A 27,424-nucleotide genomic window follows, 5' to 3' on the forward strand; every position below is an offset into this window, starting at 1 on the left:
AACAAACAGCTTGCCATTTGGCCAAAACTGTTGCTTCTTCAGCTGGACCCACAAGCTGTGTGCGTATGTGTCACCCCGCCCGCAACATGGTTGAATAAATCACAGAATAAACACTTCCACTTCCACCTCCGCTGCTGACATTCGGCAATAGCGCACACAAATGATCACAAGATCCCGTAACCATATAAACACCACGTCATCGGCTGTCTACCGCCTGTCACTCCGCTCCTCCACTCAAAGCTCGAGTTGCCATTTTCGCGACCGACCGACCACTTTGTTGTTGCGTACTATTATGTATTCTAGTTTTTTTTTTTTTTCTTCTTATACCCGCTACTGCTAGACTATTGGGGGTAGACTCGTGCTACGTTAGGGGACGTATTAGAAGGGGGCAATATTAGAATGCATTTATGCGATTTTTATCCTTCTATGATTCCCACTAAGATCAGTCAATTGTAAAATGTAAAAAAGGTTAAACTTTTTTTTATTGCGCAAGTCACATTCAAATTATAATTCGTGTAGAAAGTTATTTATTTAAATCTAATAAATTAAATCCATTGTAGTGATTCTAATTTAATTTCAAGTTTTTTAAATACAATTTTTTTTTAAATTGAATTATTAATTTTAATTTTGATTTTATTTCTCAAGAACAACTAGTACCAAGTATTCCAAGCTCGTTAATCGACTGTAACTTTTTTTTAGTTAGTTGTTTTTAAATCACATAGTAGACCATAATTGTACAAACGCACACGCACGAATACAATGATATGGTGTTATTTGGTGGACATGGTGTTTATGCGTAGGCGACGCGTAGCGTAGCAGTGGGAGGAGAGCAGTCCAACTTGCGGGGCGGGGCGGGGCGGGCGGTTGAGGGCCACCGTCATACGACTACTAACTGAGGAATTGAGGAACTGTGAAACTCGGTAAATGGGGAACTGAGGGAACGACTACGACGGCGACGGCGACGGCGACGACGACGACTATGTCATGTGTTGTTTGTGTGTAACTGTGTGTGTTTTATGGTTGTTGTTCCTCCGCCTTCCCACAACGCTCTTGTTGCTGTTATTGTTATTGTTGTGTATTATTTACTTGGACCTTAGACTCTCTCTCTCTCTCTGATAAGATTCTGAGCAGAAGCGTGTGGTGGGGGAGTGGTGGGGGGATGCGTGATGTGATGGGCCTCTCCGGGCAATGCGTACAAGAATACGTGAATCACTTGCAAGGAAATTTGTTTATTTCGATGCGGCTGATATATGATGATGTTGATCCCAGAAAATGCATTAAGATTGTAATATTGTTCCTGGAACTGTATGCGAATATAGAAGACTATTATGTCTTTTTTTTCTTGGAAAAAAACAAGTTGAGTCACAGTCCACACGCTGCTCCGCCAGATAATTTTCCACTAAAGAGAAAGGAACTGCAAAGCAGGGAATAACTAAGAGAATAGAAGTACGGGTCCTTACAAAAAATCATTTTATTTTCTAGGTCGATTAGTAGTTTCGTAGTTTCAATATTCCGAAATAAAACAAGAAACAATAAACCTTAGATTTTCATATATGTATGTAGATTGATTAGATCATTAGATATGATACTGATATTGCTTTTTGTTTCAGGAAAGATCGAGTTATACTCATGATACCCTCTGAAATCTGCAAGGGTATGTACATACATACATACATACATACATATATGAATTGCGTAATTGATACCATTTTAGGTATGTGCGCGCCTCCAAAAAATTCAAAACCACAAAAACAACAACAAAAGGCCAACTACAATCGACAGAACAGAACAGAACAGAACAGAGGCAATAAACCCACAAATGCGTGCCTGTCTGCATGGGTGTGTGCGTGACGAGAGCGTGAGAGTGAGTGCGGAGAGAGAGCGGAGGCGTGTGTGTGTGGAGCGATTAGAAGACGCGCGCTAAGTTCAAGGCCAAGAAGTTCACAGCATAAACAGCAATAACAGCAAGCAGAGCAGAGCTGAAGAGAGCTAGCAGTAAACGCAGCACAAACTGCACACAAAAAACGCTTTTATTGTGTGTGGGTTGATGTTATTGTTCCTTTACTTTTTTTGCCATCGCTGCGAAAAAGGTCAATGACACCTGTCTGTTTGTCTCGCTCAGCGCACCACTCACACACACCAACACACGCCGAGCAACACACACACATGCTTATCACTTGGCCACCACTCTCTTGTTCTTGCTCGTGCTCGTGCTCGTGCTCTGCTTTACCTCTTCCCTCTCGTTCTTGCATGCGCGCCAAAGCAGCAGCAGAACCAGCACCGTTTAGACATGTGGTCAGAGCATTATATGTATTTTTTCTTTCGCTTTTTTCGGTCGGTTTTTTCGCCTGTCTCTCTCGCTCTCCTCTCTGCTAATTAGTGTGGCCAAATTATGCGCCCGAAATTTCCAATGCCGAACCCGCCCCACGCCCCACGCCCCCTCCCGACAGACCAACAACTTATATGGATATCCATATGTACGAGAGTGTGTTTGTGTGTGCCTCCCAGTCAGTCATACACATACGTCATCAACAATAGCCGGACAAACAATTTCCGGTTTTTGCCACACAAAAATATATAAAAATATACAACAAAAAATAAAATAACAAAACTTGGCCCGGGGTCCCGTCATTGCCTCATCCTCTCAAGATTTTATGTTATTTTATTTTTTGTTTTACTTTTTTTGTTTTTTTTTTTTTTTTTTTAACAATTTGTTTTGCGGCAGCTTATTTTTGTCACAAGCGCACACACACAAGCATGTACAACCAATACCCATACAGCTGCAAATACAACTCGATTTAAAAATAAATAAATTACGCACAAATACAAATACATTGGCCAACATTCTTTGGGGCCTCGACTCGTCAAAAATATAGCATGATTAATACAAAAATAAATGCTACGCTATTTTTGCTTTTGTTTTCCCTTTTTTTTATGGCATTTTTCTTTTATTATACAATAATAATACACCACACACACACACAAAAATATACACAATAATAAAAACAACAACGCACGGCGCACAGCAAGTGGGCAGCCGCCGCCGCAGCCCCACCCCACCCCACCAAACCACCGCACCGCACCACACCGCACAGCGGCATGCCAATTAGTGCTTATGCTTTTTAATTAGCAGGCGGAGCCAGGCCCCAGCCCACAGCCCACAACCCACAGAGCCCACAGCCATAGGGACCCCAATCCCAGAGCCAGACAGACCCATCTCATCATCAGTTTTGGCCTGTGAGGAGGTAAGATGGGCTTCCTTTTCCTATTTTCCCACCACCCAACGTTTAATTTAGGTTCAATTTTCCTCTGGATCCAATGTTATTGTTGATACTCCTATATATGAAAATATATATGTATGAGTTTCCCTGAAAGCACCCACGAAAATATAGTTTGGGGGATAACATACATTATGTAAATACTGTGAAACAGTACAATATGCACATTCGAGCTCGAGAGAGCCAATATGTCTATAGATCACAAAGGAAAGGAGCGGGAGAGCCCGTTCACTGGACAGTCAGCAGGAGGTCACTTCTAAACTCTCACTTCTTTATCTGTTCATATTTTTCTTTCATCAACTACTGTCACATTTCTCTATATGTATGCATGTCCGATAGATACATATTTGTGACCTGCCACAAATTGGGTCCATTGTATCTTGTCGTAGACCTTGTTGATCTCTTTCTCCCCAATACTGACCCACCAATTGACCACGAAGATTTTTCGGTTTCAGAGATCTGTGATCTCCTGAAATGCTGTCAAGTCTTCTTATTTTCTAGGTAGACTAGATGGCAGAGATTCAGCCATTATTCGGAGCTGACTGATCGTTCGGTTCGTTTTGTCTTCTGACATTATAAAAATCAAAAAAATAATTACGAGGCGCTTTCTTTGATCCTAAAAAAAAGTAAAAACTGCCAACAGGACTACCACAATCGCAAAATTATTTTTTTTTGAAATAAACGGACATAAACGGAACCCCATCGGTGAATACCCGAATCCACAAACTGTTTAAAAAATTAAATAAATTTGAATTGATAACATGTACAAATTATATTTATTAAAATTGTTACTCAAAGTTGAAGAAAATACGTATCCGGACAACAACAAACACCCAACAAAAACCGGCATTGTTGCTCTCTCTCTCTAGATGTACGTACACTCTCAGAGAGCGAACCCACAAAGACAGAGAATGCGAGAGGGACATAGAAAGAGAGAGTGTGTGGCTGCGCTCTCTGCTCATTCTCATTCACAAAACAAGACGTAAACGTTGGCGAAACAAGCGGTTATTTCTAGAAGAAGAATGAGAGGAGGAAGCACAACAACAACAGAGAGAGACGGCTAGGAGATATGATAGATATGGAACAACAACAACAAAAGCAACAACAGCTTCGCATAAATTGCTGCTGCGTAATTTCTGTACGAGTATTTTTCTAGCTCTCTCCCTCTCTCTCTAGTTAGGTTTTTTGCATTTTTTTGTCTAGCTATGATTTTTGTGTGTTCCCTCTCCAGTTACATTTCTTCTTTTTCGGTTTTATATTTTCTAGCTCATGTAGCTTTAAACCTTTTCCATAGATAGAACGCCCATATCTGCATTAATTTGTTCAACTCCGGAGGTACCTTGTTCCTCTTTTTTTTTTTTTTAACTAGGCCCCTGGTGGACTATTCTCGCCGACACAATCCTTAAATATTAAGTACTCGGAAACCACCCATAAACCATAATCAATAGCCACAGATGGCAGAATACATATTTTTGTTTTGAATTTTAGTTTGCAATTTTTGTTTTTATACCAGTTTCTGGTTACGTTTCTGTTTTTGTTTTTTTCCTAATTTTGACTCACCTTTTTGCACAGCATTTGTTTTCCAACATTGTAATTGGTGTAGTAGTAGTTTATTCTCAATTTTGGGGTGGTTTTGCGCCTATAGGTATGGGTAAATAATTAATTTAAGAACTTTTTCCCGGCAATTTCTTCTTGTATTTTGATATTGATTTCAAAAACAGAACAGAAACGACGCACTTTCTCAGACGCAGGCGTATTTACACACACACAAACACACACACTGGCATTTTTCCTTCTTATGTTTTATTTGCGTGCTTTCGTTTTGCGCCGCAACTTCACAACACTCTCACACATTCACGCGTGTGCACTTATTGTGTGCATACGTATGGGTGTATACAAATTTTTATTTATTTATTTACTGTGAATTTTACACACACACATACAGATGCAAGCGCGCGCGCAGCACTCTCTCTCACACACACAGGCACTTTCTGGCAACACTTGTATTTCCTGGAATTCTTTGCGCCTTCATTTACTATTATTACTATTTTGATTCCCTCAACTCCACTCCACTCCACAGATATTTTTTTGGGTACACTGTCGACCGGTGCGCTCTGCTTTTGTTTAATATTTTCTTTTCATTCAAGAATCGCGATAAACACCAGACCTCATATCTCTCCGACTTTCTTTGGCTTGGATTTGTATACAACACTTTCTTTCTTTCTGCTTTGCTTCCACACACTTGCAGACACACACACACACACACATGTGTACACACTTTTCCCAAATATCTCACACCGGGTGGAGCGGGCGGGGGAATACTTTGTTTGGATGATAAAATAAAAAAGATACTTTTCCGAGCCAACCAACCGATTTGATTGTATTTTGTTGTACACTCTTAGCGAATTTTGTTGTTTACCCACAAACGACGCGCGCAGCAACCGCTCATTCAAAACATTCAAAAAAATTCCGACGTACTTCCGATGTTTCGTCGTTCGCGGCAAAAATTTTTGTGATTTGAAATTTCTTGACGACGCGCTCAGCAACGCAACCAACCGCTGGTCGATTGTTGATTCTTGTCGATATGGATACTTTTGTGGGAAATATCAACGGAAATTTCTGAATTCAGAAAAAAAATCGACAACACTGCTCGTGTTGTTTACGGGGCCGCGCGAACAAATTTGTGAGACTTTCAGGAAAAACTTGATGCCCATCAGGCAGTATGACCCTCCGAAATATACCGAAACATACCGTCTCGTTTAAAAATATACCGTAAATATAATGACGAATTCCAGTTCTATTTTACATATTCCTCATTTTTGATCTTCCGTGGAATATTACTAGCTATATAAAACATTAAGCCATGCCCACATCATTTTATACGATTAATAAAGCAATTTTCTACTTGACTGGCTCACTTTAAATAATTGCTCTTATTGCATTTTGCGTAAAAAAGGTTTTAGCGAAAAAGGTCAAACAAAAAAAATGAAAAAGGATAGTCGTTCATATTGCTCAATTTAGAGATTCTGTTGAATAATTCTGGCTAATTAAAACCCTTAGTTTTGCCCACATTGATGAATAAATTTTCTACACAATTGGTTAGTTTTTAGTCCTTGGTTTTAATTTATTTTGACTAAAACAAGGTTTAAACAAAATAGTTCAACAAAAAAACAGTCGCAATGTTGCTGGTATTTTAAGACAATATCCGCACATAAGCTTTTGCGCGTCAATTTAATATGAAGATTAAACGTAATTTATAAAGACCTCTTCTCAAATTGATATGTTTTAGACATTTTCATGAATATTATTAGTATCTTGTATATATTTATCTCGATCCTAATACCTGGGATGACAAACATTTTCTCAATTCTATAATAACATTTTCCCTAGGGTATGAAAATTAGTGTTGCCGGGAATCATTGTTGTCAATCGGTTATTAAGACAAATTCCTAGTTTATGATCTTCCCTCGAATTTTACTAGCTATATACATAGATCTTTCAGATTTACCCACATAATTTGATATAATTGCTGAATCAATTTTGTTCAAGATTAAGTACTTTTAAGTACTCGCATGTATTTTATTTTGACAAAAACACGGTTTGAACAAAATAACAACATAAACAATGTTGTGACGTCAATGTTGCCGGTATTTGCAAATTAATTTCTTGTCAACCAGAGTATGGGCATTTGTATACCCTATTTCGTTAATATTATGTACAAATGCAGCTTTATAGCTTATACTGCAAGCTGCTTTCAAACGTAATTAATAAACCCTTGTCTTAGATTGCATTTTGTTGGCCTATTCATGCTTAAGGTGATGTATATAGATGTATTTATGTATATTCTGATCCCTGTACCAAATCTTGTAAGAAACCCTGTAAGAAGACCACTAATAGAAAAATATCGTTTAAAACAGAGACTGACTAGGTTCTGCATTAATTAGAGCCTGGGATGACAAACATTTTCTCAGTTCTATAACATCCTTTCCTAGGGTATGCATTGTTGTTCTCATGCTGCCGCAACATTGGCTTTCGGCCAATGAAAATCGTCAAACATGAATTGCCAAACATGTTGCTGCAACATTATGTTCTGCTGAACATTTTTGACGATTTTCATTGGCCGAAAGCAAAAATCGCGTGAGTTCTTTTTTAACCGTTCGTAGTTTGGCGGTACATTTAAAAAAACTAAGTTTATATGGATATATTGTATGTGGTGTATATCAAATACATATTTCAACTAACTTATCAGTACCAATTTTAGTAGTTCAGTTCATGTGACCTACATGGCAAGTACCCTGCTGAATACCAATAGTAACCCCAATAATTGGGGCATATTCACCCTAAGTCGATATCCAAGTACAGTAAACTAAGTACATCATTTAAAAGTATGGAATGGGACTCATGTTGTCAACCGGTTATTACCGATTCATACCCAATTCTAATAAATACCGAAATATACGGTCTTATTTTCAACATATTGCTCGTTTTTGATCTTCCGTTGAATATTATTAGCTAGATAGAACATTTAGCCATGCCCACATAGTTTTGTACGATTGATGAATCAATTTTCTACTTAACTGGCTTAATTTTAACACTTGCTTTCATTGGATTTCTATATACCGTTAAACATGAAATGTAATGGGTTGATTAAATCGACAAAATATTCCATTATATACCGATATACCGTAAATATACCGTCGGTTCAATTTTGACTTCTGCACGCTAACTACATATTTGCTACATATTAATTTGTTATGTAACTACCAAAAGCGGCACCTGAAAGAGAAATGTTTACGTTTCAAAAATTTGTAACCATTTTTGTTTCATATAAGCCAACGTTATCCACTTTTTCCGACATTTTCAAAAAAAAAAGTTTTTGATGGCAAACGATCAGGAATTCGATGCTGATCATCCATTACGTGTTAAAATATACTGAAAAATACTGTGAAAAGTATAAAATTTGCGAGGAGTATGAGCTAGAGGTGGTGGCTTATGATTTTTGGTCACACTAACAACTAATTGGAAATTTTATTTTTCCCAATTTCTGAAAAATGGTATTGGAATTTTCCCAACTGTTGCCAAACGATATGTTGGATTTTATGTTAAGCTAAATAAATTAGGCACGAGAAAAAACGCGATGCAACACACGAGCTCTACCTCACCTCGTTTTCCTTACATGCCCGCAGTCGTTTTCTAGCAACATGCTGTAGATTCCTGGATGTTGCGAATTTCTTACTTATAAATTTATAGCATGTTCCGCAACATGGGCGCGGGATGGTGCAACATTTTTCATACCCTGGGGAAATGTTAGTTCTAAAATTAAGGAAATGGTTGTCATCTAATGTCATCTCTGACACTCGGCCAACCAGCCGTTCAACCTGGGCCACCTCCGTGGCATGGATACACCGCCGAAGATGGCATCACTGCCCATGACATCCGCCGATCCAAAGGTCTGCGAAATAATTGATTAATATACAACAATTATTCATTATTATTTATTATAATACCAGTTTCATCCATCCAAGTTGAAGGCTGCTATAGCGAGCACTTTCCACTTGTCTCCGTGCACATTCCACTTCACATGCAGCTCCTTGTATATCAATACGAAAGGAGTGTTCCCACAATGCTGGAGGTTGGAGATCAAGTTGATCACTCCAACATTCAGTTCATGGGAATGGAATGCCCCTCTCGAGTGCCATGATTCTCTGCATACAAAAGTTCCTCCTCGCTTTTATCGGTAACGAAGGCTAATAGCAATTCGTGAAACTGGTAAGAATTCTAGCAAATTTCGGCTCTATATATACCAATTTCACCTTTCCTAACTGTTCTTCTTGACAATGTCTTTACTTCTTTATTTCTTTACCTCTTGTAAAACTATATTAAAAGTTTTACTTTTAGCTACCATTTGGTAATACATTTGGTAGCATAGTGGGTAGTACCTCCGCGCCTTCCGAGGACGGAGACCGGGGTTCATATGAAAACATAACGGTGTAATTCTTCTTATTTTATTCTGTCCTTATTCTATCCTACACCGGTGCACCAGATCAGTGGCAGTCAGCAGCAGCAACAGCCTGGCAACGGCGGACCCAATCCCGGACAGCAGCAGCAGCAACCAAATCAAAATATGAGCAACGCAAACGGTAAGTTTCCCTACCACTCTCCCTCTCTCCGCAAAAGCTAATCCAAATCGATAATCGCCTTCCCCTTTCAGTAACTTCCAATGGCTTCCCGCTCTCCCAAAGCCAAAGCATGAGCTTCAGCCAACAGCAGCAGCTACTGATGGCTCAAAGCCAGCAACAGCAACAACAACAGCAAAGCCCGCCACAGAAGCAGTTCATCACAGTTCCGCACACTGGCGACATGAAGCCGATAGACAGCGATACAGAGGATGAGCAGGAAACGGCTCAGTTGCAATTCCGCAGCAGCAATAATATCTTCTCCGAGGAGGATTCCAATTCCGCCCAGCAAATGCCGCTGGCGAAGGATACCACAGCGACGCATAAAACCCTGAGCAACAATCATATGCAACATGCACTGCCAATGCAGACACAGTTGCTGACGTTGCCAACGCAACAGAAGCAGCAGCAACATCCGCTGCCGCAACAGCAGTAACCCCAGCCTCAGCCTCAGCAACAACATCAACAGCAGCAGCCACAGACACATCTGCAGCAACATCATCCGGTGTACACCAACTTTCAACAGCAGCAGCAACAACAGCAACAGCCGCCCAACAACAGCAGCAGCAGCAGGTGCCGCCCAACATGCGGCAGCTTCAGACGCAGGCGCAAGCGGCAGTGACTAACACCGCCATGCTGCGGGGTCAGCGCATTGTGTCCGCTTTTGCAGGTGGTATCGGCCGCCTCTGCCCGGAAAAATGCCAGTCCCGTCCAGATACAACAACAGCAGGAACAGCAAACGCCCCAGGAAGTGCAACACCAGCAGACACATCCCGTATCTGAGGCCTCACAGCATTCCACACAACATGCCGTGGGTGGTGTGGTATTGGTTTTTTTTACCGCCGCCGAGCAGCCCCCTCGGTCCCGGGACAGGCAGCAGCGTATCCGGGAGCCGGCCTGGCATATGCATGCTCGCAGCAGCAGCGTCAGAGCAATGCCGGCGCCTACCGCCAACAGCAGCAACTACCGCATTTCATTTTTTCTGCACCGCTGGCCTGCCCACCTGCCCCCCAGCCCACCAAAATGCCAATGGGCATTGGACCGAACCCCTCGATCTGAGTGGAGCATCCTGTTATCCTCCACCGGCGCACCAGATCAGTGCCAGTCGGATGCAGCATAAGCCGTGTGCAGCGCTTTGGACACATGGCCCATCATTGTCGGCCGCCTCCTCGCAAGAGCAAGAGATCGTGTCCATCTCGTCGCAGACAACGCTCCCCGAGACCCAGACCCTGCCCTATAACCCCCTCTGGTAGAGCATGTTTGGAACCACGAGTAAGCGGGGGCATAGCCCCGGCAGGTATGCATCCCTGGGCACATGGCAATGTCACCTTGGATTGGGGTAATTCCACTCAAAGTTTTCTTCTCTTCGCCCGCCTGTCATTAGCCAGCATCCTTTCTACGGTCCTGGTCCTGAACGTACCAGGACCTGCTAACAGCCGCCCTCACGGGTAGAGTATAGTCATACTTCCACCAGCGTGTACAGTTACGGCGGGTGCCTATGGCTGTATCCCGATGGCTGACCGTTGGCCATCTTTTACTAGTACTGAGGAGAATTTACCCTTACCAATCTTGGCAAGCAGCACCATCAAGTGCGTGAATCTTCGTGCTTCTTTACCATTAGTTTTTGAAATATAAAAATGCTAAGTATGATGTACATGGGTACATCAGAATGCCGTCATCCTGGACGGCCTCCGGCGGATGCAATTGGTATTGGTTTATACCGGGAGCGAACATTATTTTATTCGACACTTTTATTGGGATCGAAAAGACTACATCTTCGTGTATAAATAAATGGCAACAATCAGCCCGTAGAGACCCAGGACTTCGGCGAAGATGAGGATCAGTATCATGCCGACAAAGAGTCGCGGCTGCTGGCCTGTTCCCCTGACGCCTGCATCCCCAGCAATGCCGATGGCGATTCCTGCAGCGAGTCCGGGCAGGCCCACGGACAGGCCGGCGCCGAGGTGGATGAAGCCGTCGTGAACGGTGTAGCCATCGTTGATAGAGCCCGCGATCAGCACGGAGACGACCAAGCCGTAGATGGCGATAATTCCCGCCATAACCACCGGTATGAGAGACTTCATCAGCATCTCTGGCTTGGACACAGCCATTTGGGCAATACCCATGCCGGACACTGCAGTGCCGTAAGCAGCTCCAAGGGCGGGGAATATAATGGCAGTCGCGGCCCCAACACCCCCTAGAAAGATCGCATATGGCGGGCTGGTCTCTTGTAGTCCAGCGTCGTACATTATCTAAAACCTTTTGTATCAGATAATAGGTATACGTACAATACACGATTCTACAGATATTGACAGATATTCCAAGGCACTTTCTTTTTTCTAACGAGGGATTAATGGGATTCCTGAAGGGATTTCTCCCTGCAATGTACCGCGATCAAAGGTTAAGGTTGAAAAAGATCAAGTTTGATGGTTGTTTCGGATATACAGGATGCGCCATCTTTGGGAGCGCTATGTGAACATTGAATAACTTTGACTTATAGGCTATTCACACTGACGACCATCCACCATCCATTTCGGGGATGGTCCGTAAGGTGTAAACTTTGCTTTTCAAATAACCCCAAAAAAAAGTCCGGAGGCGTCAAATCTGGAGACCTCGGCGGCCAATCAGTATTTCCATTTTTTGATACCAGACGTCCAGGGAATTTTCATTGTAAAACTAAATTGTTTGATTAACAGTGTTGTATGGCGCAGCGTCTTGTTGAGACCCTAACCTCTCAGACCCTTTTCACCCATTTCGACGATATGCACATTGAGTTAGCAAACTGAACGACTATTTTCAATGTACTCCAACACGTTGTTTCGGTGTAAAATTGTTGCAGTTTAACTGAATCGATGTTTCAAAAGCTGGTCTACTCAAGTCAATCAGATAAAAATGTCAAAGTTATTCGATGGCGCACCCTGTATGTATATTCCAGAACTCAGCCTACAGACCGTAATCCACAAAAATATATCGTGATTATATATTATCAAAGACTATACAATACCTCATGCAACATCTTGGTATTGTATAGTCTTTGATATTATATATGCATATCGTACCGATCGCCTGTTTGCTCTAAAACTGGTCAACAACAGCTGATCATGCTGGAATTCCGAGTGTTAATGAACCATTTTTTGGTCGGAAGTTGTTGTAGAATTGTCGTTCAAATACGGAGTGTACTTGCCTACCACAATCCGAGTTCTCACACATAGCCCACCTCAACTCATTTCTTAGCCACCCAAAATATTGAATCAAGTGGAGGTCAAAAATACATCCGTAATAATGCATAATTGTGAGTTGGCTTATTGGTTGCCATAGGTTTTGTGTACTTGTTTTCTTATTCTTTTAATTTTTGTTTCCTTAGTCCTAGAGTCGTTTCGATACCATTTCATAGAACAAACTATTACATGAATTCCCTTGACTCCAGCAGCCCAGCATAGTATGGTTCGTTAGCCCTGCAAAGTATGTTGTTGTGGCCTGTTATGTTAGTTTTGGTCGATATTAGAGGGTGATTGCTGGTTTTAAAGCGCTACCAATTACAGTCGAATCACGCAAATAAGAAACACTCGCACGATTGGTGGTTCTCAAATAAGCTGCACCTAGCTTGTGTTATTTCCAGATGTTTCTGCTCCAAAAACGAATTGTACTTTCTGTCTTTCTTGCAGACCCAAGTACCGACCCGAGTTGCGACCCAGAACGCTTTGCCTTTTTGATAGATAGTCTATGAAGAGATTTGCCGAGGCTCTCAGATGACGTCCTCCCAGAGCATTCTTGGATTTGCCGTTTAATATTTTTTTATTTTACTGTCAACTATGAGAATCCATCGTGTAAGAATGAAGCCTGTTTCACTTAGTGTACAGATAGATGGCCACAATCAGACCATACAGCCCCAGGACTTCGGCAAAGATCAGAATCAGAATCATGCCAACAAACAGGCGCGGCTGCTGGGCAGTACCTCGAACGCCGGCATCTCCGACAATCCCGATGGCAAAGCCCGCCGCCAGTCCCGAGAAGCCGACGGCGAGACCGGCGGCCAAGTGAATGTAGCCCTTGCGAATGGTGTATGTGGGCGACAAAGAGCCGGCAATGAGCACGGAGACCACCAGGCCGTAGATCGCGATGATGCCAGCCATCACCACCGGAATGATAGACTTCATGATCAGCTCCGGACGCATAACGGCCATGGCTGCGATCCCAGTGCCCGACTTGGCTGTGCCGTAAGCGGCTCCCAGGGCTGAGAAGATGATGGCGGATGCGGCTCCCATGCCGCCAAAGAAATGCGCATACGGAGGCCTATCAGCCTCATTTACTACGGAAGTATCATCGGAGGTCATCTTGGTTTCAATCTGTAAAATGAACACAGCTGAATGTTAGCAAAATAAAAATGTTTCCCTTACTATTAACAATGTTCCAGTCTCGATATTTAGGTAGAACTGATACAGATATGTTGAAAGCAACGAACGACTTTGACATATTTATACCGGATACTCAAAATGATTATTGGGGTATATTAGATTTGTGGTGAAAATGGATGTGTGTAACGTCCAGAAGGAATCGTTTCCGACCCCATAAAGTATATATATTCTTGATCAGCGTCAATAGCCGAGTCTATTGAGCCCTGTCTGTCTGTCCGTCTGTCCGTCTGTACGTCCCTATCAGCGCCTAGTGCTCAAAGGGCGAAAATCTGTGGCATCCACAATTTCAAAGTTACGAAAAAACAGAAAACGCAGAGTAGTAGAGGATATTTATATGTTCTAGAGTGCAAAATCTGAACCAGATCGTATAATTATTATAGCCAGAAACAAGAAAACAATTTCATTCTTTCTCGCTCTGTCTCTCTCTAACACACAGGTTTCATGGTCGGTTTTGCCAATTGCAAAATATGAGTTCAAGGATCTCAGAGCCTATAAGAGCCAGCGCAACCAAATTTGGTATCCACACTCCTGTGATATCGGACCTTGACCGTTTCGTGTCAAAATTTCACCACACCCCCATCCGCCCCCGCAAAGGACGAAAATCTGGGGCATACACAAATCTCAGAGACTATTAACGCTAGAGTAACCAAATTTAGTATCCGCACTCCTGTTAGATCTCACTAACGTATATCTCACAATTTCGCCCCACCCCCTTCCGCCCCCACAAAGGACGAAACTCTGTTGCATCCACAATATTGCAGATTCGAGAAAACTAAAAACGCACAATCATAGAGAATGCCCGTATCTATCCGGTGGCTGAATCTGGATCAGATCGGATTGTTTTTATAGCCAAAAGGAACAAATGAAACCTGGCGACGTGACGTCCTATTTAGACAAAATTTTTCAATAATAAATATACTAAAATACAAATATATTTCAAAATATACCATTAAAACAATGTCTAAAACTAAAACTCTCGAAAGGCTCAACCAACCGATTTGGTGAGCAGCACTAGCACACTGTTGAGTTTTTTTAATCAGACCCTTAGCTCAACAAACCACACCAATACCACACCTTTGCAACACTAATAGCTGAATGACAATAGACTTTGCTAGCTGCCTAGCTGCAAAAACAGAGACAGCCTTAGGAAAAGCATGCAGTGGGAGCGAGAGATATACATATATGCGTCCAGTTGTCTTTCCAGTTGAGCTGGGCGCAGCGCAGCGATTATCGGTTGTTGCACTTTTCAGATCCAATTTTGCTGGCTGGCTGTGTTGGAAAACATAATTTTGTCGCAAATCGTGCCTCAATTATTCGACTGACAGCCGGAAGACGTGTCTGGAGACGGCTACGAACACTAATTTGGCGTATTGTCTCTCATGCTATTCTTTTCCTTCTCAACAAAGTGAGCAAAATCTAGTGTCATATAGCTATAACGTAGAGTAGAGTAGAGTAGAGTGTGCCCCTTACATGATGATAATGATAAAATATACAATTGATGAAATTTATAAAGAATAATCATATTTACAGTCCCCAGGCCTCGAGTGGGGAGCATCCAAAATTTAAGTTTTTATTTTCGAAAAAAAAAATCAGAAATTCTGTGTTAAAAAAAAAAAAATTGTTGGTTCCTAGTTAACAATTTTGTTGTTAATTTTTGGACTTTTGTTATCTTCTGTCCGTTCCGCATGGACATCAATTCTTGAGCCTTTGGTATTAGCTACATCTACAGACTCACACGAAGTTTGGAATGCGTATGGTGAAGGTATGGGCGATACCTGAACCAATGACCCAAACCTCCAGATCAAAAATATACAGAGACACGTCAATATTACTCTTGGGTGATAAGCAGTAGTCCACTTTCATAGATAATCATTTACACAACATAATAGTGAACATTTCTGGCGGCTTCAAATAAAGAAAGGCGATCGTGATGGTGCCGGGATATCCGAGCAAATACTCCCCCAGTTCGGATTCCCAGTGGCTTGCATCAATATTAATAATCACTAAATAGGCAGAAGTGAAGCTGTTTTTTGATGCCTACACGAAGTACATAGGATTCGTCTTCATGAACTCTGGAACAATCAAACGCTTTGCGTACTCCTCCTGTGGAGAACGGAACTTGGTGGAGCTGGAAGAAAAGCGGTCAAGATATTAGTCAAGACGTTATCAGAACGAATATATGAAACAATAATAGTATTAATATCGCACCCAGTGAGGTAGACACGTCCACGTGCCGCAGCCAAATGTGCCAAATATGCCGGAGCCGGATAAGACACTGCGCGGTTGCAACGAGGAAACATGTGACAAAGATTGTATGTCAATTGCTGCAGTACATCAATATCCAAGTTGCCCGTATTCTCAATTACGTTGTAACGCGTCGGCTTGGCCGTCCCCTGATTCGCCTGATGGCTGACCATGAAGAACTCCATCTCATTGGGATGGACAATGGTGCGATCGACGACGGTTCCCGGATCGACATTGTTGAACTTGTTATATTGCGATGGAGCTCCGTTCGGAAAGAAGCGCGTATGATGCCGCTTAACTACGATGACGCAGCAAATCTTGGGTTTAATGTGCATCTGAAAGGCGAACGGTCGAGTAGCGATAGAAAATGACAACAAAATCTGGATGCAACGGTTCAAATTACCTTGCAGCAGGCCGCAGAAATTCCTCTCAACTCTTCACTCTTGATCTTGGGGAACTGACCATCGCCGACACCATCACGGTAATAGATGATGTGCTCGGGATAGGATTTCCGGAACTGATAATAAACACGCAAGTGCTCCAGGGTTATCGACTCCATGTCCTCGATCTCCTCCAGGGTAGAGCGTTGCAAGCGATATTGCATGTTATATGAAGCCCCGAATGGATCATGGGAGGCGGCAACACCCACCACACTGGGGATCTCCCACTGATCGGGCGACGGATGACTCACATCGGCACCCAAAAACATTGCGTTCTTTAACAGACAGCGCGGGTCATCCCTTAGCTTGTGATTAATACCGTTCAGCTTGGAATTTACCTTAAGTAGAACGTTACCAATACACTGCGGGTTGCATTTACGCTCGACTGTGATCTGCTTGATGCATTGTGTGAGAATGCCGTGCTTCAGCTCAGCCTTTTGCTTCACGACATCATAACAGCGCCCGACATTTGGTATAATAACGAACACCAAATCAAATTGATTTTTTTTGAAATCGTGGAAATGAGCATCTATTTCACGTTCGTCCTTGTAATTCCGTATCTCGGTTTTGGTATCTAGGCAACATCTCCAAAAAAAAAACTTAGTTTCGGTTGTAAAAATAACAAAGTTTTTGTGATAAAAATAAAATTTTCCTAAAATTGAAAATGTGAAAAAAACCAGAAGAGCATTTACACAAATCGGCAGTTAAGGCTAATGGCAGACATTCTTAGACTTCGATATATCAGCCAAGACACATACACGCACAATGTCATGCGACACAACGCGTTGCAACGCTGCTAGGAAAGCCCTGTAAACTGATGTGACACTCTCCGTTGGATGGAACAACATTGGCAACACTGGCACACTCTTATTTCGATATTTGGAATGATGGCATCTTCTACTTCTACGAATCACAAGGCGACAACTCTACTTAAACTGGCGAACAATCCTCTACTCTGGTACACAGCCATCCTTGACGGACAGCGTACAGCTTTTGACGGGCTTTCCTAGGTTTTTATATCGTTAACATCCAAGAGGTTAGGTTAGGTTAAGGCGGTAGCCGGGAGGGGGGGGGGGATAATCCGAACCAGAGCTTCGTAGCCGTCTTTAAGATCAATGGCGTTTCCGGGATCAGACCTTTTGAAGAAGGAGCGACCGGCGCGTCTAGCGGTGTTATGACAGGGAGCCGCCAACACAACCTCCAGACACTGCAAGGCTCGCATGGGCTTATCATAAATCTTGTCCTTCATGTAGCTGCAAAAATGGAAAACTGCACACATTCGGTTCAATTCGTTCAATTCGGTTCACTCACCTTCTTAGTGAGCTCAAATCGACTTCCGAGACCTGTGTCTTCTTGAGCTCCACAGTGTAATTCAAGGTACGGCCGTGGCGATCTGTTACCTGGACAACAAGAGGACAAGAGCGCAAGTTTCACTTCAAAAGCACATCAATCTCAGCGAAATATACAACACTTACCTTCACTTCTTGGCCCTGGGGGCTGCATTTTAGTTTCACAACTGAGTAGCACGATGCACGTCCATCATATGCGGCAATCGCACCCCCCAAATGTTCAACTCTGTACTGCTCAAAAGCCTGACGATAGAACTTCTTAGGAAATACTGACGTGATCTTCACATCGTACTGATAGGCCACCGCAGGCATTTTATCCAAGCTAACGTCGAGATAATTAACAGATACTTGACCTGGTTTTCCCAAAGTTCCACGTTTCATGGTGCCTGCTGGGAGTGGCGGCACCACTTTTTGGGTCTGAGGGAGCAGAGGCTGCAGAGGCAGACCTCGGTTCTGGGCTCTTGGCCATTTTGGGAGTTCGTCTTGCGGTTTTGGTGGACCATAGAACTGGGAGCCTCCTTGGTGTTGTTCATTGTGGCCCTGAAGACGCCTTTGTACTGTCTGCTGTTGTTGGTTCTGTTTTTCTATAGGATCGCGGTGTTGTCCGCGCTGTTGTGGAAGTTGCTGCTGCTGCTGCTGCTGCTGCTTTCCGCCCCAGCCTTCCCCGGCCTTATCGCGCCTCTTCTGACACCTTTGTGTCTGCCATTCTCCTTGCTCCTCTTCCTGCTTCTGCTTCTCCAAGCCAGAGGCGGCAGGACCTCCATATGGAGGGTGAGTAACCTGTTCTCCAGCTACAGATTCGTGAAGAAGAGTGGAAGAATTAATGGTAAGTAATCGATACACGGACCTGCGCTAAGTCTAAAGCAAAACAAAATACCCTCAATGGACCGCGATTTATCAAGGTCACGGTTATTTTGTAACTACATTTCAAAGCTTCATTGCTACCCACTTGAAATGGAAACCATCAAGTATGCCTTTGAGTAAAATGTCAAAGTTTACTAATTTTTTTGTTTCTTAAATTCGAACGAAATATCACCCTCTAGAGGTAGCTTTTCTGATAGAAACATAACTAAAAAGTCGCGATTCATCTAGGGGTCTACTGCTATTTGGCTACATTCTGGCCGTATATCGCACATTCACAGAACTCAGGAAGGTCCCCTGAAATTGCAACTCATTCCTCCCAAAACGTACATCTTAAAAGTAAACAACGTACAGGCAGGGTCAAAACAATCCTTCACTTACCTTTTAGTTGATGCTGTTGGAGGGGCTTGCCGAAGTACCGCTTCATGGTTGGTTTGGTTGGTTTTTCGGCATTCGGTTTATATTCTAATCGGAATAAATTTAATTTATTGAACAAATTCGCATGGGTACTTTTCACTTTCAGTTTTGTATTTCACTCACTATTTTCCTTTCCCATTTTTATATTTTTTATTATTTTTATTTTTGTCGAATTTTATATCTGTTCCCGACGACTGAATTGTTTCGAATGACTGCAATATTTATTTCCTGTTTTCTGATGCCAAACTTTTTACTCTAAATATGTTTGACGTATAGCACTGTGCTGTGTGATCGATTCTAATAATCTTGTAGTTGAATCTGTAGTAAATGATTAATTTTCATTTGGTGTGCAGTTAGTTGGTGCTCAATTAAGAAATTCTGCTTTTCAACTATCCTAGGAATTCTCTAAATAACATTTTTTATACCGGGTACTCGAAGGGTTTAGGGATACTGCTATTTATATTTCAGACCTAACAATAAACGAGGGGGAACGTTGTGAGTTGCTGCGGAGACCGCAACTCTAAATTTATACCCGATACTAAGTCAGTACGGCTCTCCTCCGGCAGACGCCGCTAATATTAAACGACACGACAAAGAGTGCGTGCGAGAGAGACAGAAAATCAGTCTGAGCGTGACGTCGGGCGCTGCGTAGCCAGTGCAAATTTATTTGTTCCTTTTGGCTATAAAAATGATCTGATCTGATACAGATTCAGCAACCTAATAGATATGATCGTTATCTATGATTCTGCGTTTTTAGTTTTCTCGAATGTGCAATATTGTGGATGCAACAGATTTTTGTCCTTTGTGGGGGCGGAAGGGGGTGGGGCGAAATTCTAAGATATACGTTTTATAGTGAGATCTAACAGAAGTGCGGATACCAAATTTGGTTACTCTAGCCTTAATAGTCTCTGAGATTTGTGGATGCCCCAGATTTTCGTTCTTTGCGGGGGCGGAAGGGGGTGTGGCGAAATTTGGACACGAAACGGTCAAGGTCCGATATCACAAGAGTGTGGATACCAAATTTGGTTGCTCTGGCTCTTATAGGCTCTGAGATCCTTGAACTCATATTTTGCAATTGGCAAAACCGACAATGAAACCTGTGTGTTAGAGAGAGACAGAGCGAGAAAGAATGAAATTGTTTTCTTGATTCTGGCTATAATAATTATACGATCTGGTTGAGATCTAACATTCTAAAACATATAGTCATCCTCTACGATTCTGCGTTTTTGGTTTGATCGTATCTTTAAAAATATGGATGCCACAGATTTTCGTCTTTTGTGGGGGCGGAAGTGGGCGGGGCGAAGTTTTGAAATATTTTTGTAGCAGTGACATATCACAGAAGTCTGGATCCAAAACAACGTTGCTCTAGCTCTTATAGTCTTTGAGCTCTAGGCGCTGAAGGGGACGGACAGACGGACAGACGGACGGACGGACAGACGGACAGACAGACAGGGCTCAATCGACTCGGCTATTGATGCTGATCAAGAATATATATACTTTATGGGGTCGGAAACGATTCCTTCTGGACGTTACACACATCCACTTTTACCACAAATCTAATATACCCCAATACTCATTTTGAGTATCGGGTATAAAAAATAAATATTTACCAAAATTTATATATATTTACACTATAAAGCTGTAGCTTACAGCTTTGCTTGGGGTGCGGTTTTTGATCAAAGGCGACAGAATCATTTTACAGCTACAGGATATAACTTTGTTTTAAACACTAAAAGTTATCTTCCGTGCTGGTACAGTTTTTTCCAGTAGCCAGTATTGTTTTCTGAAGTTAATGTCGCTTTGCTAGTTATGTAGTTATTCCAAGTTAGTGTGGTTGTCCAGGTGGATCCGCACGTATTTAGATGACTTGGTGGCTGCGATAGCTGACCCATTTCTTTATGGGGTCACCCTCCGTTTGGAGGTATATATTTTCTTTTTGGTCTGTCATTAATTTATTTGGATGTCATTTTTTTAAGCAATATAATCAAGACACCAACATTTTCGGAAGTTTGAAGGTTGGTAGATGTAGAAAGCTATTCTTTAACTTATCATTTTTAGACTCTTGAAGATCGTTTTATAAAAATGAGCAAACGTTTTTTTAACATAGAATTAATATTATTTTGTTTGCTTGCTAAGATTTCATATCAGTGTTGGTTTCTACATATGTTTATTTATACTGGAAAGCGAATCATATACATATGTATATATGTATCCATAAATATTTGCAAGGTTATTCGACGGTTCTTTTAATTTCATTTGTAAACAGTTTCAGATAGGGTTAATTTTTATTTAAAAAATTATATTAATGAACTATACATCCGATCGCGTTTTATACATTTACTGACGCTAGAAGTCAGCAACGAGCTGAACTTGTAGATAGGCAACGCCATCAAAACTAAGTTTATAATAAAAAACCTATGCGTGTCATGTGGGGTTGTTCCGTTTGTTTGATCGCAACCGCGCTAGTCCAGTTCGCTCTTCCTTTTCGTCGCTTGTATACTGATGCATGCTTGTTCCGCTAACACCCCCCACACGTACAGAAGATGTGGCCTGCATTAGATCTTGGTCAGGCGTTTCGATTCTCGTATAGCAACACTTTAAGTGTTTCTTCGTAAATACGTGCCTCAGGAAATTCCACTTTAGTATGTTTTCGATCAGTTGCATAAACTATAGAAGTACAACACACTTCAGCAACCATTTTTCCGTGCCCATAAAAGGACCAGCAACATATTTCACTTGGTCCTATAACATCTTTGATGAATAAAATGCGTTCGTTGAAACGCAGAGAGAGCTTGTCGAAAAGTTCAATATTTTTTAATAAATTGTCATCGGATGTGCTTGTGTATGAATACTTGTTGTTTTGTCGCTGCACCACTAAAATAACAGCCGGTTTCGAAGACGCGCTGATTAGAAGTTGTTGCTCTTTTTGCGAAGTTATCAATGGAATGCGGCAAATAGGTTTTGGCTCAATGTGTGCATATAGTGCCCGTTCACATGACAATGCAAGCTCGGTAATGCAGTAGTATTTTGATTCTGCAAGTAGCTCAGCTATTTCTTTGTTAGTTTCGGGTAATGGGACACTGCCATCGCGCAAGAAGTTGAGTATGATTCCAAAATGGTTTCCACAGCGATCTATTAGTATCCAACCTGCAACGTGAATTTTTGTATACATATTACAGAATAATTTCAATGTAAATTAATTACCTTCTGAATCAGTTAGCACCTCCATGCGACCACTAAACATAGCGCTTAGCATTGTATCATTATGCCTTGTCAGTGTTCCGATTTTAGTATAATATAAGCAACCACCAACATTCAGCTTGACATACTGAGACGAATGCCCTTTTAACAGCACTTTCTGATCACCGGACATGGCTTCAGACTGCTTGGCATGAAGCACAAATTGGTGGCTACTTTCTGCAGGTGCCAAAATCACTTTGTCTTGTAGAGCGGAACCCAGGTCTTCAATGCAGCAAGCTATTTCTTTTGGTGCACCTATGACACCAACGCCCTTTTGTTTGGAGCTTTGGCAAACGCTATCTTTTGCGTTGCTTACGCTCGCACAATCCTCCAGCGCTATGGGATCAATTTTGACGAAAGTATTAGCCACGATGAAGAACTAAATCCAATTTGGTTACAAAGAAAATCAGTTTGCAAAATTATCTCTACATCAAAACGGACAGTCAATAAAACTATATATCGATAAAAAGTTATATTTCCGATACTTTCTTTATTTTCATCCCTGGCATCGGAATATTTTGTTTAGGGCACATACAAAATATTAACATAATCAAGTATGCTTTGATATATTTTTTTGTATGTGTTGCTTGTTTTGGGACTTTGAAAGGTTTTCCTCCGTAAGAACGGCAATTTTGTCAATTTGTGCTCAAGGTACCTGATTTTGGACGTCGAAAAAAGAACGGCCGGCGACAAATATGCGAAATAGCAGAGTAAAAAGAACAGACGACTTTTCATTTTGTCGAAATGAAAATGTTTTCGTTTAGAATTCTTTCGAATACAAAGCCTTCCTTAATAGTGGAAAATATCTCGCCGTCTCTTTTCCTCAGGAATTCGAATTATCAAAACATAAAATAAAAATATATGTAAAAATTCTCTCTTGGTTTGTATTTTACAAAAAAATGTTGACATATCACCCAGTCATACCGAAGGGTTTTAGGCAACATATATATAAAATCAGCAACGCGATTTTCAATATAAACCTTTCCAGGGCTATCAAACGGAAGTTAAGTAAACAAATGAATAAAATAGTTTGATATCAGCTACCGTATCAATTAGATTCGCTTTTTGTGCTTGTTGTTCGTATTATTACGTATATGTATTATTATTATGAACCATACTAATACTCTGCTTAGACGAGAGTGGAGCGGACGTTGTCCTAGTCCAGCAACCATGACATTTTACCGTCGCGCTCCAAATTTTGTCTCATAAGTTCTAGGAAATCATACCCTGGTTGTTTAAATGACCTCGGAGTCCTACATGATCATAAGTTGTGTTTTAACAGCCATATAGCCGCAACAGTAAATAAAGCTAAGAGTGTTTTAGCGATCATCAAGCTTTGGTTTAAGAAGTTTGCCGACCCGTACGTGACGAAACAACTGTATATCTTGTTAGTACGTCCGATATTGGAGCATTGTTCCTTTGTGTGGAGCCCGCAGTATAAAGAGCAGCAGGTTGTTATTGAATCTGTGCAAAAGCAATTTTAATTTTTGCCCTTCGTAACTTTAACTGGGACTCGGGTAGAATCTTGTCACCCTACCGGTCTATGCTAAATCTTATTGACCTGCCGTCGTCACACCATCTCAGAATATGCAATGGCGTTATGTTCATGCACAAGCTCCTAATTATAATAAGATCTGGCGTCCTGGACTAAAATATCACTACGGAAAACCCGGGGCCACATACATGCTATAAAATCAGAAATAGAGGAAACATCAGAGCCCGCAAGGCTACGCAAGATCCCCGCGAAAACTACCCACTAACTCCAGTGAGGAGTCCCTAACCATTTTATTAGACACGCATTTCCCCCGGGTGTACAACCATCGAACCGGCATACCTCCCTAGAGAGGGAGCGGTAACTTCGATGGATCACATCCACATGCAAAGTTGCAATTATTTTCTTGGGGAAATACCTCCAAACACTCCACTACTTAATGACCGCAAAGCTTGCGGGACTCTCGAATGGACAGTATCGAGCGGACTGACAGTATTCACAAATAAATACAAGATCCCTCTCCTAACACCCCCATATTAAATTGATGCAGGATATCCTTCAGCAACAGTGGCATTTACTTATGGTTGGTAATTGGCAAAAAGTTGAATTGGAAATATTTAACCTCCTTATCAATGATCTTCCCCAAGTTTTAACTAATTCACGAGTCCTAATGTATGCTGATGATGTCAAGCTATGTTTTTCCTACAGCGATCTGGTAACCTCGTTATTTCTTCAATCAGATCTCGACGCTCTCCAAAATTGGTACATTATTAGCGCTCTTCCTCTTAACATTTCCAAATTTAACGCCATGACCCTCCATCGCAACAAGTCTTACCTTTTTAACTTCACAATTCATAAAATTTCCTTGGAACGCCTATACAAAGTTAATGACTGAGGCATTATTTTCGTACATAACTTATGTTTTAGTTCTCATATATCCGCTATTTCGAATAAAGCCAAAGGAGTCCTTGTCTTTATCAAAAGATGGTCGAAGGAATTTTCTGACCCCTAACCACTAAACTATTCTACACCTATCTTGGAATATGGTTCCTGTATCTGGTCTCCCCATTACCAAAAATATCAAGATATGCTCGAGTCCGTTCAAAAACAATTCCTTATCTTTGCCCTGCGCGGACTTGATTGGGACCCCTCTCGTCATCTTCCTTCTTATGAGAGTCGGCTGCGTCTCATGAACTTGCACTCTCCTGAAAGTCGTAGGAGTTTCCATGGAATTCTGTTTCTCCACAAACTTCTCCTAGGCGACGTTGAATCCTCGGCCCTCATTAGCCTTATCAATATTGCTGTCCCATCCCGCCCAACTAGGCATTACTATCCTCTGCGTCTTCCTGTCCTTCGAACTACTCTGACCATGAATCTTGTCGTAGCCTTTGCCGCGACTACAATAAATTTGTTTATCTTTTTTTCCTTTGATACTTGTGCTTCCAAAGTAAAATCTTCTTTAATGAATAATTATTTAATTTAATTTAATGATTTCTACCTTCTTATTTTTACACAGTTTAACTGTCCATAGTTGAACTCTAAACATTAAACATAAACCTGAACGTCAAAAATAAAGTGACGAAGGCCACGACAGCGCTCTATACATGTACAAAATCCATTTTTGTAAAAAGGGGCACCAACCCAAGTATAGTCCAATGGATGCATCTAGCAATAGTTAGGCCAATACTACACTACGGAGTTACTGCGAGGTGACCGGAGCAATTGAAAAGGACCACCAAAAAACTGTGCAAAGTTCAGCGAATTGCCGGCCTATGCATCAGTAGAACTCCACCCCAAATGATGCGCTAAATGCTATCTTATGCCCCCAGAGCCTTGAACTTGCAGGAAAGGAGCGGGCAGGCATGGCAGCAGTACTTCTGAGACCGACTTCTCCGACCAACCGACTCCTCCGGCACCACAGCACATAGGTCACTCATCCATTTAAATTAATAGCAATATCGTCCGTTTAAAAACATTCTACTGAGTTCCAAGAGAGTACACAGATACCCCCTTCAATACATTCAGTCCTCACAGAGACGAATGGCTCGACTGACTTCCAGGCCCAGATGGGGCCATACAGGCCATACACAGATCACTGTACCGTCTTCATTGCTACCCACTTGAAATGGAAATCATCAAGTATGCCTTTGAGTAAAATGTCAAAGTTTACTACATTTTTTTTTGTTAAATTCGAACGAAATATCACCCTCTAAAGGTAGCTTTTCTGATAGAAACATAACTAATTAAAACAAAAACAAAAAGTCGCGATTCATCTAGGGGTCTACTGCTATTTGGCTACATTCTGAGCAACGTATATGGAGGCCGTATATCGCGCATTCACAGAACTCAGGAAGGTCCCCTGAAATTGCAACTCATTCGTCCCAAAACGTACATCTTAAAAGTAAACAACGTACAGGCAGGGTCAAAACAATCCTTCACTTACCTTTTAGTTGATGCTGTTGGAGGGGCTTGGTTGGTTTTTCGGCATTCGGTTTATATTCTAATCGGAATAAATTTATTTTATTAAACAAATTCGCATGGGAACTTTTCACTTTCAGTTTTGTATTTCACTCACTATTTTCCTTTTCCATTTTTATATTTTTTATTATTTTATTTTTGTTGAATTTTATATCTGTTCTCAACGACTGAACTGTTTCGAATGACTGCAATATTTATTTCCTGTTTTCTGATGCCAAACTTTTTACTCTAAATATGTTTGACGTATAGCGCTGTGCTGTGTGATCGATTCTAATAATCTTGTAGTTGAATCTGTAGTAAATGATTAATTTTCATTTGGTGTGCAGTTAGTTGGTGCTCAATTAAGAAATTCTGCTTTTCAACTATCCTAGGAATTCTCTAAATAGCATTTTTTATACCGGGTACTCGAAGGGTTTAGGGATACTGCTATTTATATTTCAGACCTAACGATAAAAAAATGAACTTAGGTCCTGGAAAATGGGGTTATTTATTTTTGTAATATTTTCCATGAAGGCCTTTGGGGCCCTTTGCCGTTCTCCACGCTGCTGTAGGGCGCCAGAAGTGGCGGAGCTTGTGGATGGAGTGGGAGTGGCCGTGGGCGGGGCTGGGGCTCCAATGAGTTGATTAGGTCTGTACTGACCGCCGGTACAACAGCAGCTGCTTATTATTTTAGTGAAAAACGAACAAAATCTTTGACTCCATTGATTTCCACTAAGGAAAGGAGTGAAATCTTTCATGCACATGTCAATCCACACACAATTGTTTCATCAGAGGTTCTGCTATTTTTCATGCGCTCAAGCAAGTAAATTATTTCAAATGATTGACCAATGGTTCGATACAATTTAAATGCAATCGAAATTAATTCGCGGTGCAGTCAAAATATAACGATACAAAAAATTGGCTTTTACGAATAAAAAAGTAAATAAACCGTATTTTCCCTTAAACCTTAAACCATCCCGGGCCAGGCTCAGGAGAGATTTTCGAACTCGCAAGTGGGACGATTGGACCAACCAGGACTTCAAGCGGCGGACGAA

General features: G+C 41.5%; 5 protein-coding genes and 1 pseudogene across 12 annotated transcripts in view; all 6 read right to left on the reverse strand.

The window, feature by feature from the left end:
• Positions 1 to 5,949, reverse strand: part of LOC108155588 (insulin-like receptor) — a 50,419-nt gene extending 44,470 nt beyond the window's left edge. For 2 of the 5 annotated variants that reach the window (XM_017286498.2, XM_017286499.2), the window contains exon 1: positions 4,839 to 5,949. The gene's annotated coding sequence lies outside the window, so the exon portion shown is untranslated. The remainder of the gene's footprint in view (positions 1 to 4,838) is intronic. The other 3 variants (XM_033390140.1, XM_033390138.1, XM_033390139.1) reach the window with 3 other exon arrangements.
• A 5,232-nt stretch (positions 5,950 to 11,181) lies between these two features.
• On the reverse strand, positions 11,182 to 11,761 carry LOC108154436 (V-type proton ATPase 16 kDa proteolipid subunit-like). The gene has a single exon (XM_017284707.2). It carries the CDS (start codon positions 11,701 to 11,703, stop codon positions 11,224 to 11,226), a length of 480 nt encoding a protein of 159 aa, XP_017140196.1. The 5' UTR covers positions 11,704 to 11,761; the 3' UTR covers positions 11,182 to 11,223.
• A 1,469-nt stretch (positions 11,762 to 13,230) lies between these two features.
• Positions 13,231 to 13,953, reverse strand: LOC108154400 (V-type proton ATPase 16 kDa proteolipid subunit-like). 2 transcript variants are annotated; one of them, XM_017284666.2, is made up of 2 exons: positions 13,852 to 13,953; positions 13,231 to 13,800 (listed from the first exon to the last, which is right to left on the reverse strand). In XM_017284666.2, the coding sequence occupies exon 2, from the start codon at positions 13,786 to 13,788 to the stop codon at positions 13,300 to 13,302; it is 489 nt and encodes a 162-aa protein (XP_017140155.1). In that variant the 5' UTR covers positions 13,789 to 13,800; positions 13,852 to 13,953; the 3' UTR covers positions 13,231 to 13,299. The 2 variants fall into 2 exon arrangements, with proteins under 2 accessions (XP_017140155.1, XP_017140156.1); XM_017284667.2 differs by having other exon boundaries at positions 13,231 to 13,788; positions 13,852 to 13,946.
• A 1,560-nt stretch (positions 13,954 to 15,513) lies between these two features.
• LOC117186904 (protein argonaute-2-like) lies at positions 15,514 to 17,133 on the reverse strand. Its single transcript, XM_033388222.1, has 3 exons — positions 16,517 to 17,133; positions 16,078 to 16,448; positions 15,514 to 15,997 (listed from the first exon to the last, which is right to left on the reverse strand). Exons 1-3 carry the CDS (start codon positions 16,820 to 16,822, stop codon positions 15,907 to 15,909), a joined length of 768 nt encoding a protein of 255 aa, XP_033244113.1. The 5' UTR covers positions 16,823 to 17,133; the 3' UTR covers positions 15,514 to 15,906.
• A 252-nt stretch (positions 17,134 to 17,385) lies between these two features.
• LOC117186903 (protein argonaute-2-like) lies at positions 17,386 to 19,633 on the reverse strand. 3 transcript variants are annotated; one of them, XM_033388220.1, is made up of 6 exons: positions 19,304 to 19,633; positions 19,145 to 19,228; positions 18,528 to 18,693; positions 18,029 to 18,452; positions 17,865 to 17,953; positions 17,386 to 17,806 (listed from the first exon to the last, which is right to left on the reverse strand). In XM_033388220.1, exons 1-6 carry the CDS (start codon positions 19,317 to 19,319, stop codon positions 17,596 to 17,598), a joined length of 990 nt encoding a protein of 329 aa, XP_033244111.1. In that variant the 5' UTR covers positions 19,320 to 19,633; the 3' UTR covers positions 17,386 to 17,595. The 3 variants fall into 3 exon arrangements, with proteins under 3 accessions (XP_033244111.1, XP_033244112.1, XP_033244110.1); XM_033388221.1 differs by having other exon boundaries at positions 18,534 to 18,693; positions 19,304 to 19,632; XM_033388219.1 differs by having other exon boundaries at positions 18,029 to 18,693; positions 19,304 to 19,623.
• A 1,768-nt stretch (positions 19,634 to 21,401) lies between these two features.
• On the reverse strand, positions 21,402 to 26,598 carry LOC108157150 (annotated as a pseudogene).
• Between the last annotated feature and the right edge of the window lie 826 nt (positions 26,599 to 27,424).

Source organism: Drosophila miranda, chromosome 2 (genome assembly GCF_003369915.1).
Source record: "Drosophila miranda strain MSH22 chromosome 2, D.miranda_PacBio2.1, whole genome shotgun sequence".
Classification (NCBI taxonomy): Eukaryota; Metazoa; Arthropoda; class Insecta; order Diptera; family Drosophilidae; genus Drosophila; species Drosophila miranda.

Bases quoted from the DNA above. Each gene is read 5' to 3' on its own strand.
- LOC108154400 (XM_017284666.2), bottom strand. From the start codon at position 13,788: ATGACCTCCGATGATACTTCCGTAGTAAATGAGGCTGATAGGCCTCCG.
- LOC117186904 (XM_033388222.1), bottom strand. From the start codon at position 16,822: ATGTTTTTGGGTGCCGATGTGAGTCATCCGTCGCCCGATCAGTGGGAG. The intron at 16,449-16,516 runs GTAATTTGAACC...TTCGCCTTTCAG, and splicing joins TTTCTGCGGCCTGCTGCAAG to ATGCACATTAAACCCAAGAT. The intron at 15,998-16,077 runs GTGCGATATTAA...CTTTTCTTCCAG, and splicing joins GGACGTGTCTACCTCACTGG to CTCCACCAAGTTCCGTTCTC.
- LOC117186903 (XM_033388219.1), bottom strand. The intron at 17,954-18,028 runs GTAAGTGTTGTA...CTTGTTGTCCAG, and splicing joins CCCAGGGCCAAGAAGTGAAG to GTAACAGATCGCCACGGCCG. The intron at 17,807-17,864 runs GTGAGTGAACCG...CCATTTTTGCAG, and splicing joins GATTTGAGCTCACTAAGAAG to CTACATGAAGGACAAGATTT.
- LOC108154436 (XM_017284707.2), bottom strand. From the start codon at position 11,703: ATGTACGACGCTGGACTACAAGAGACCAGCCCGCCATATGCGATCTTT.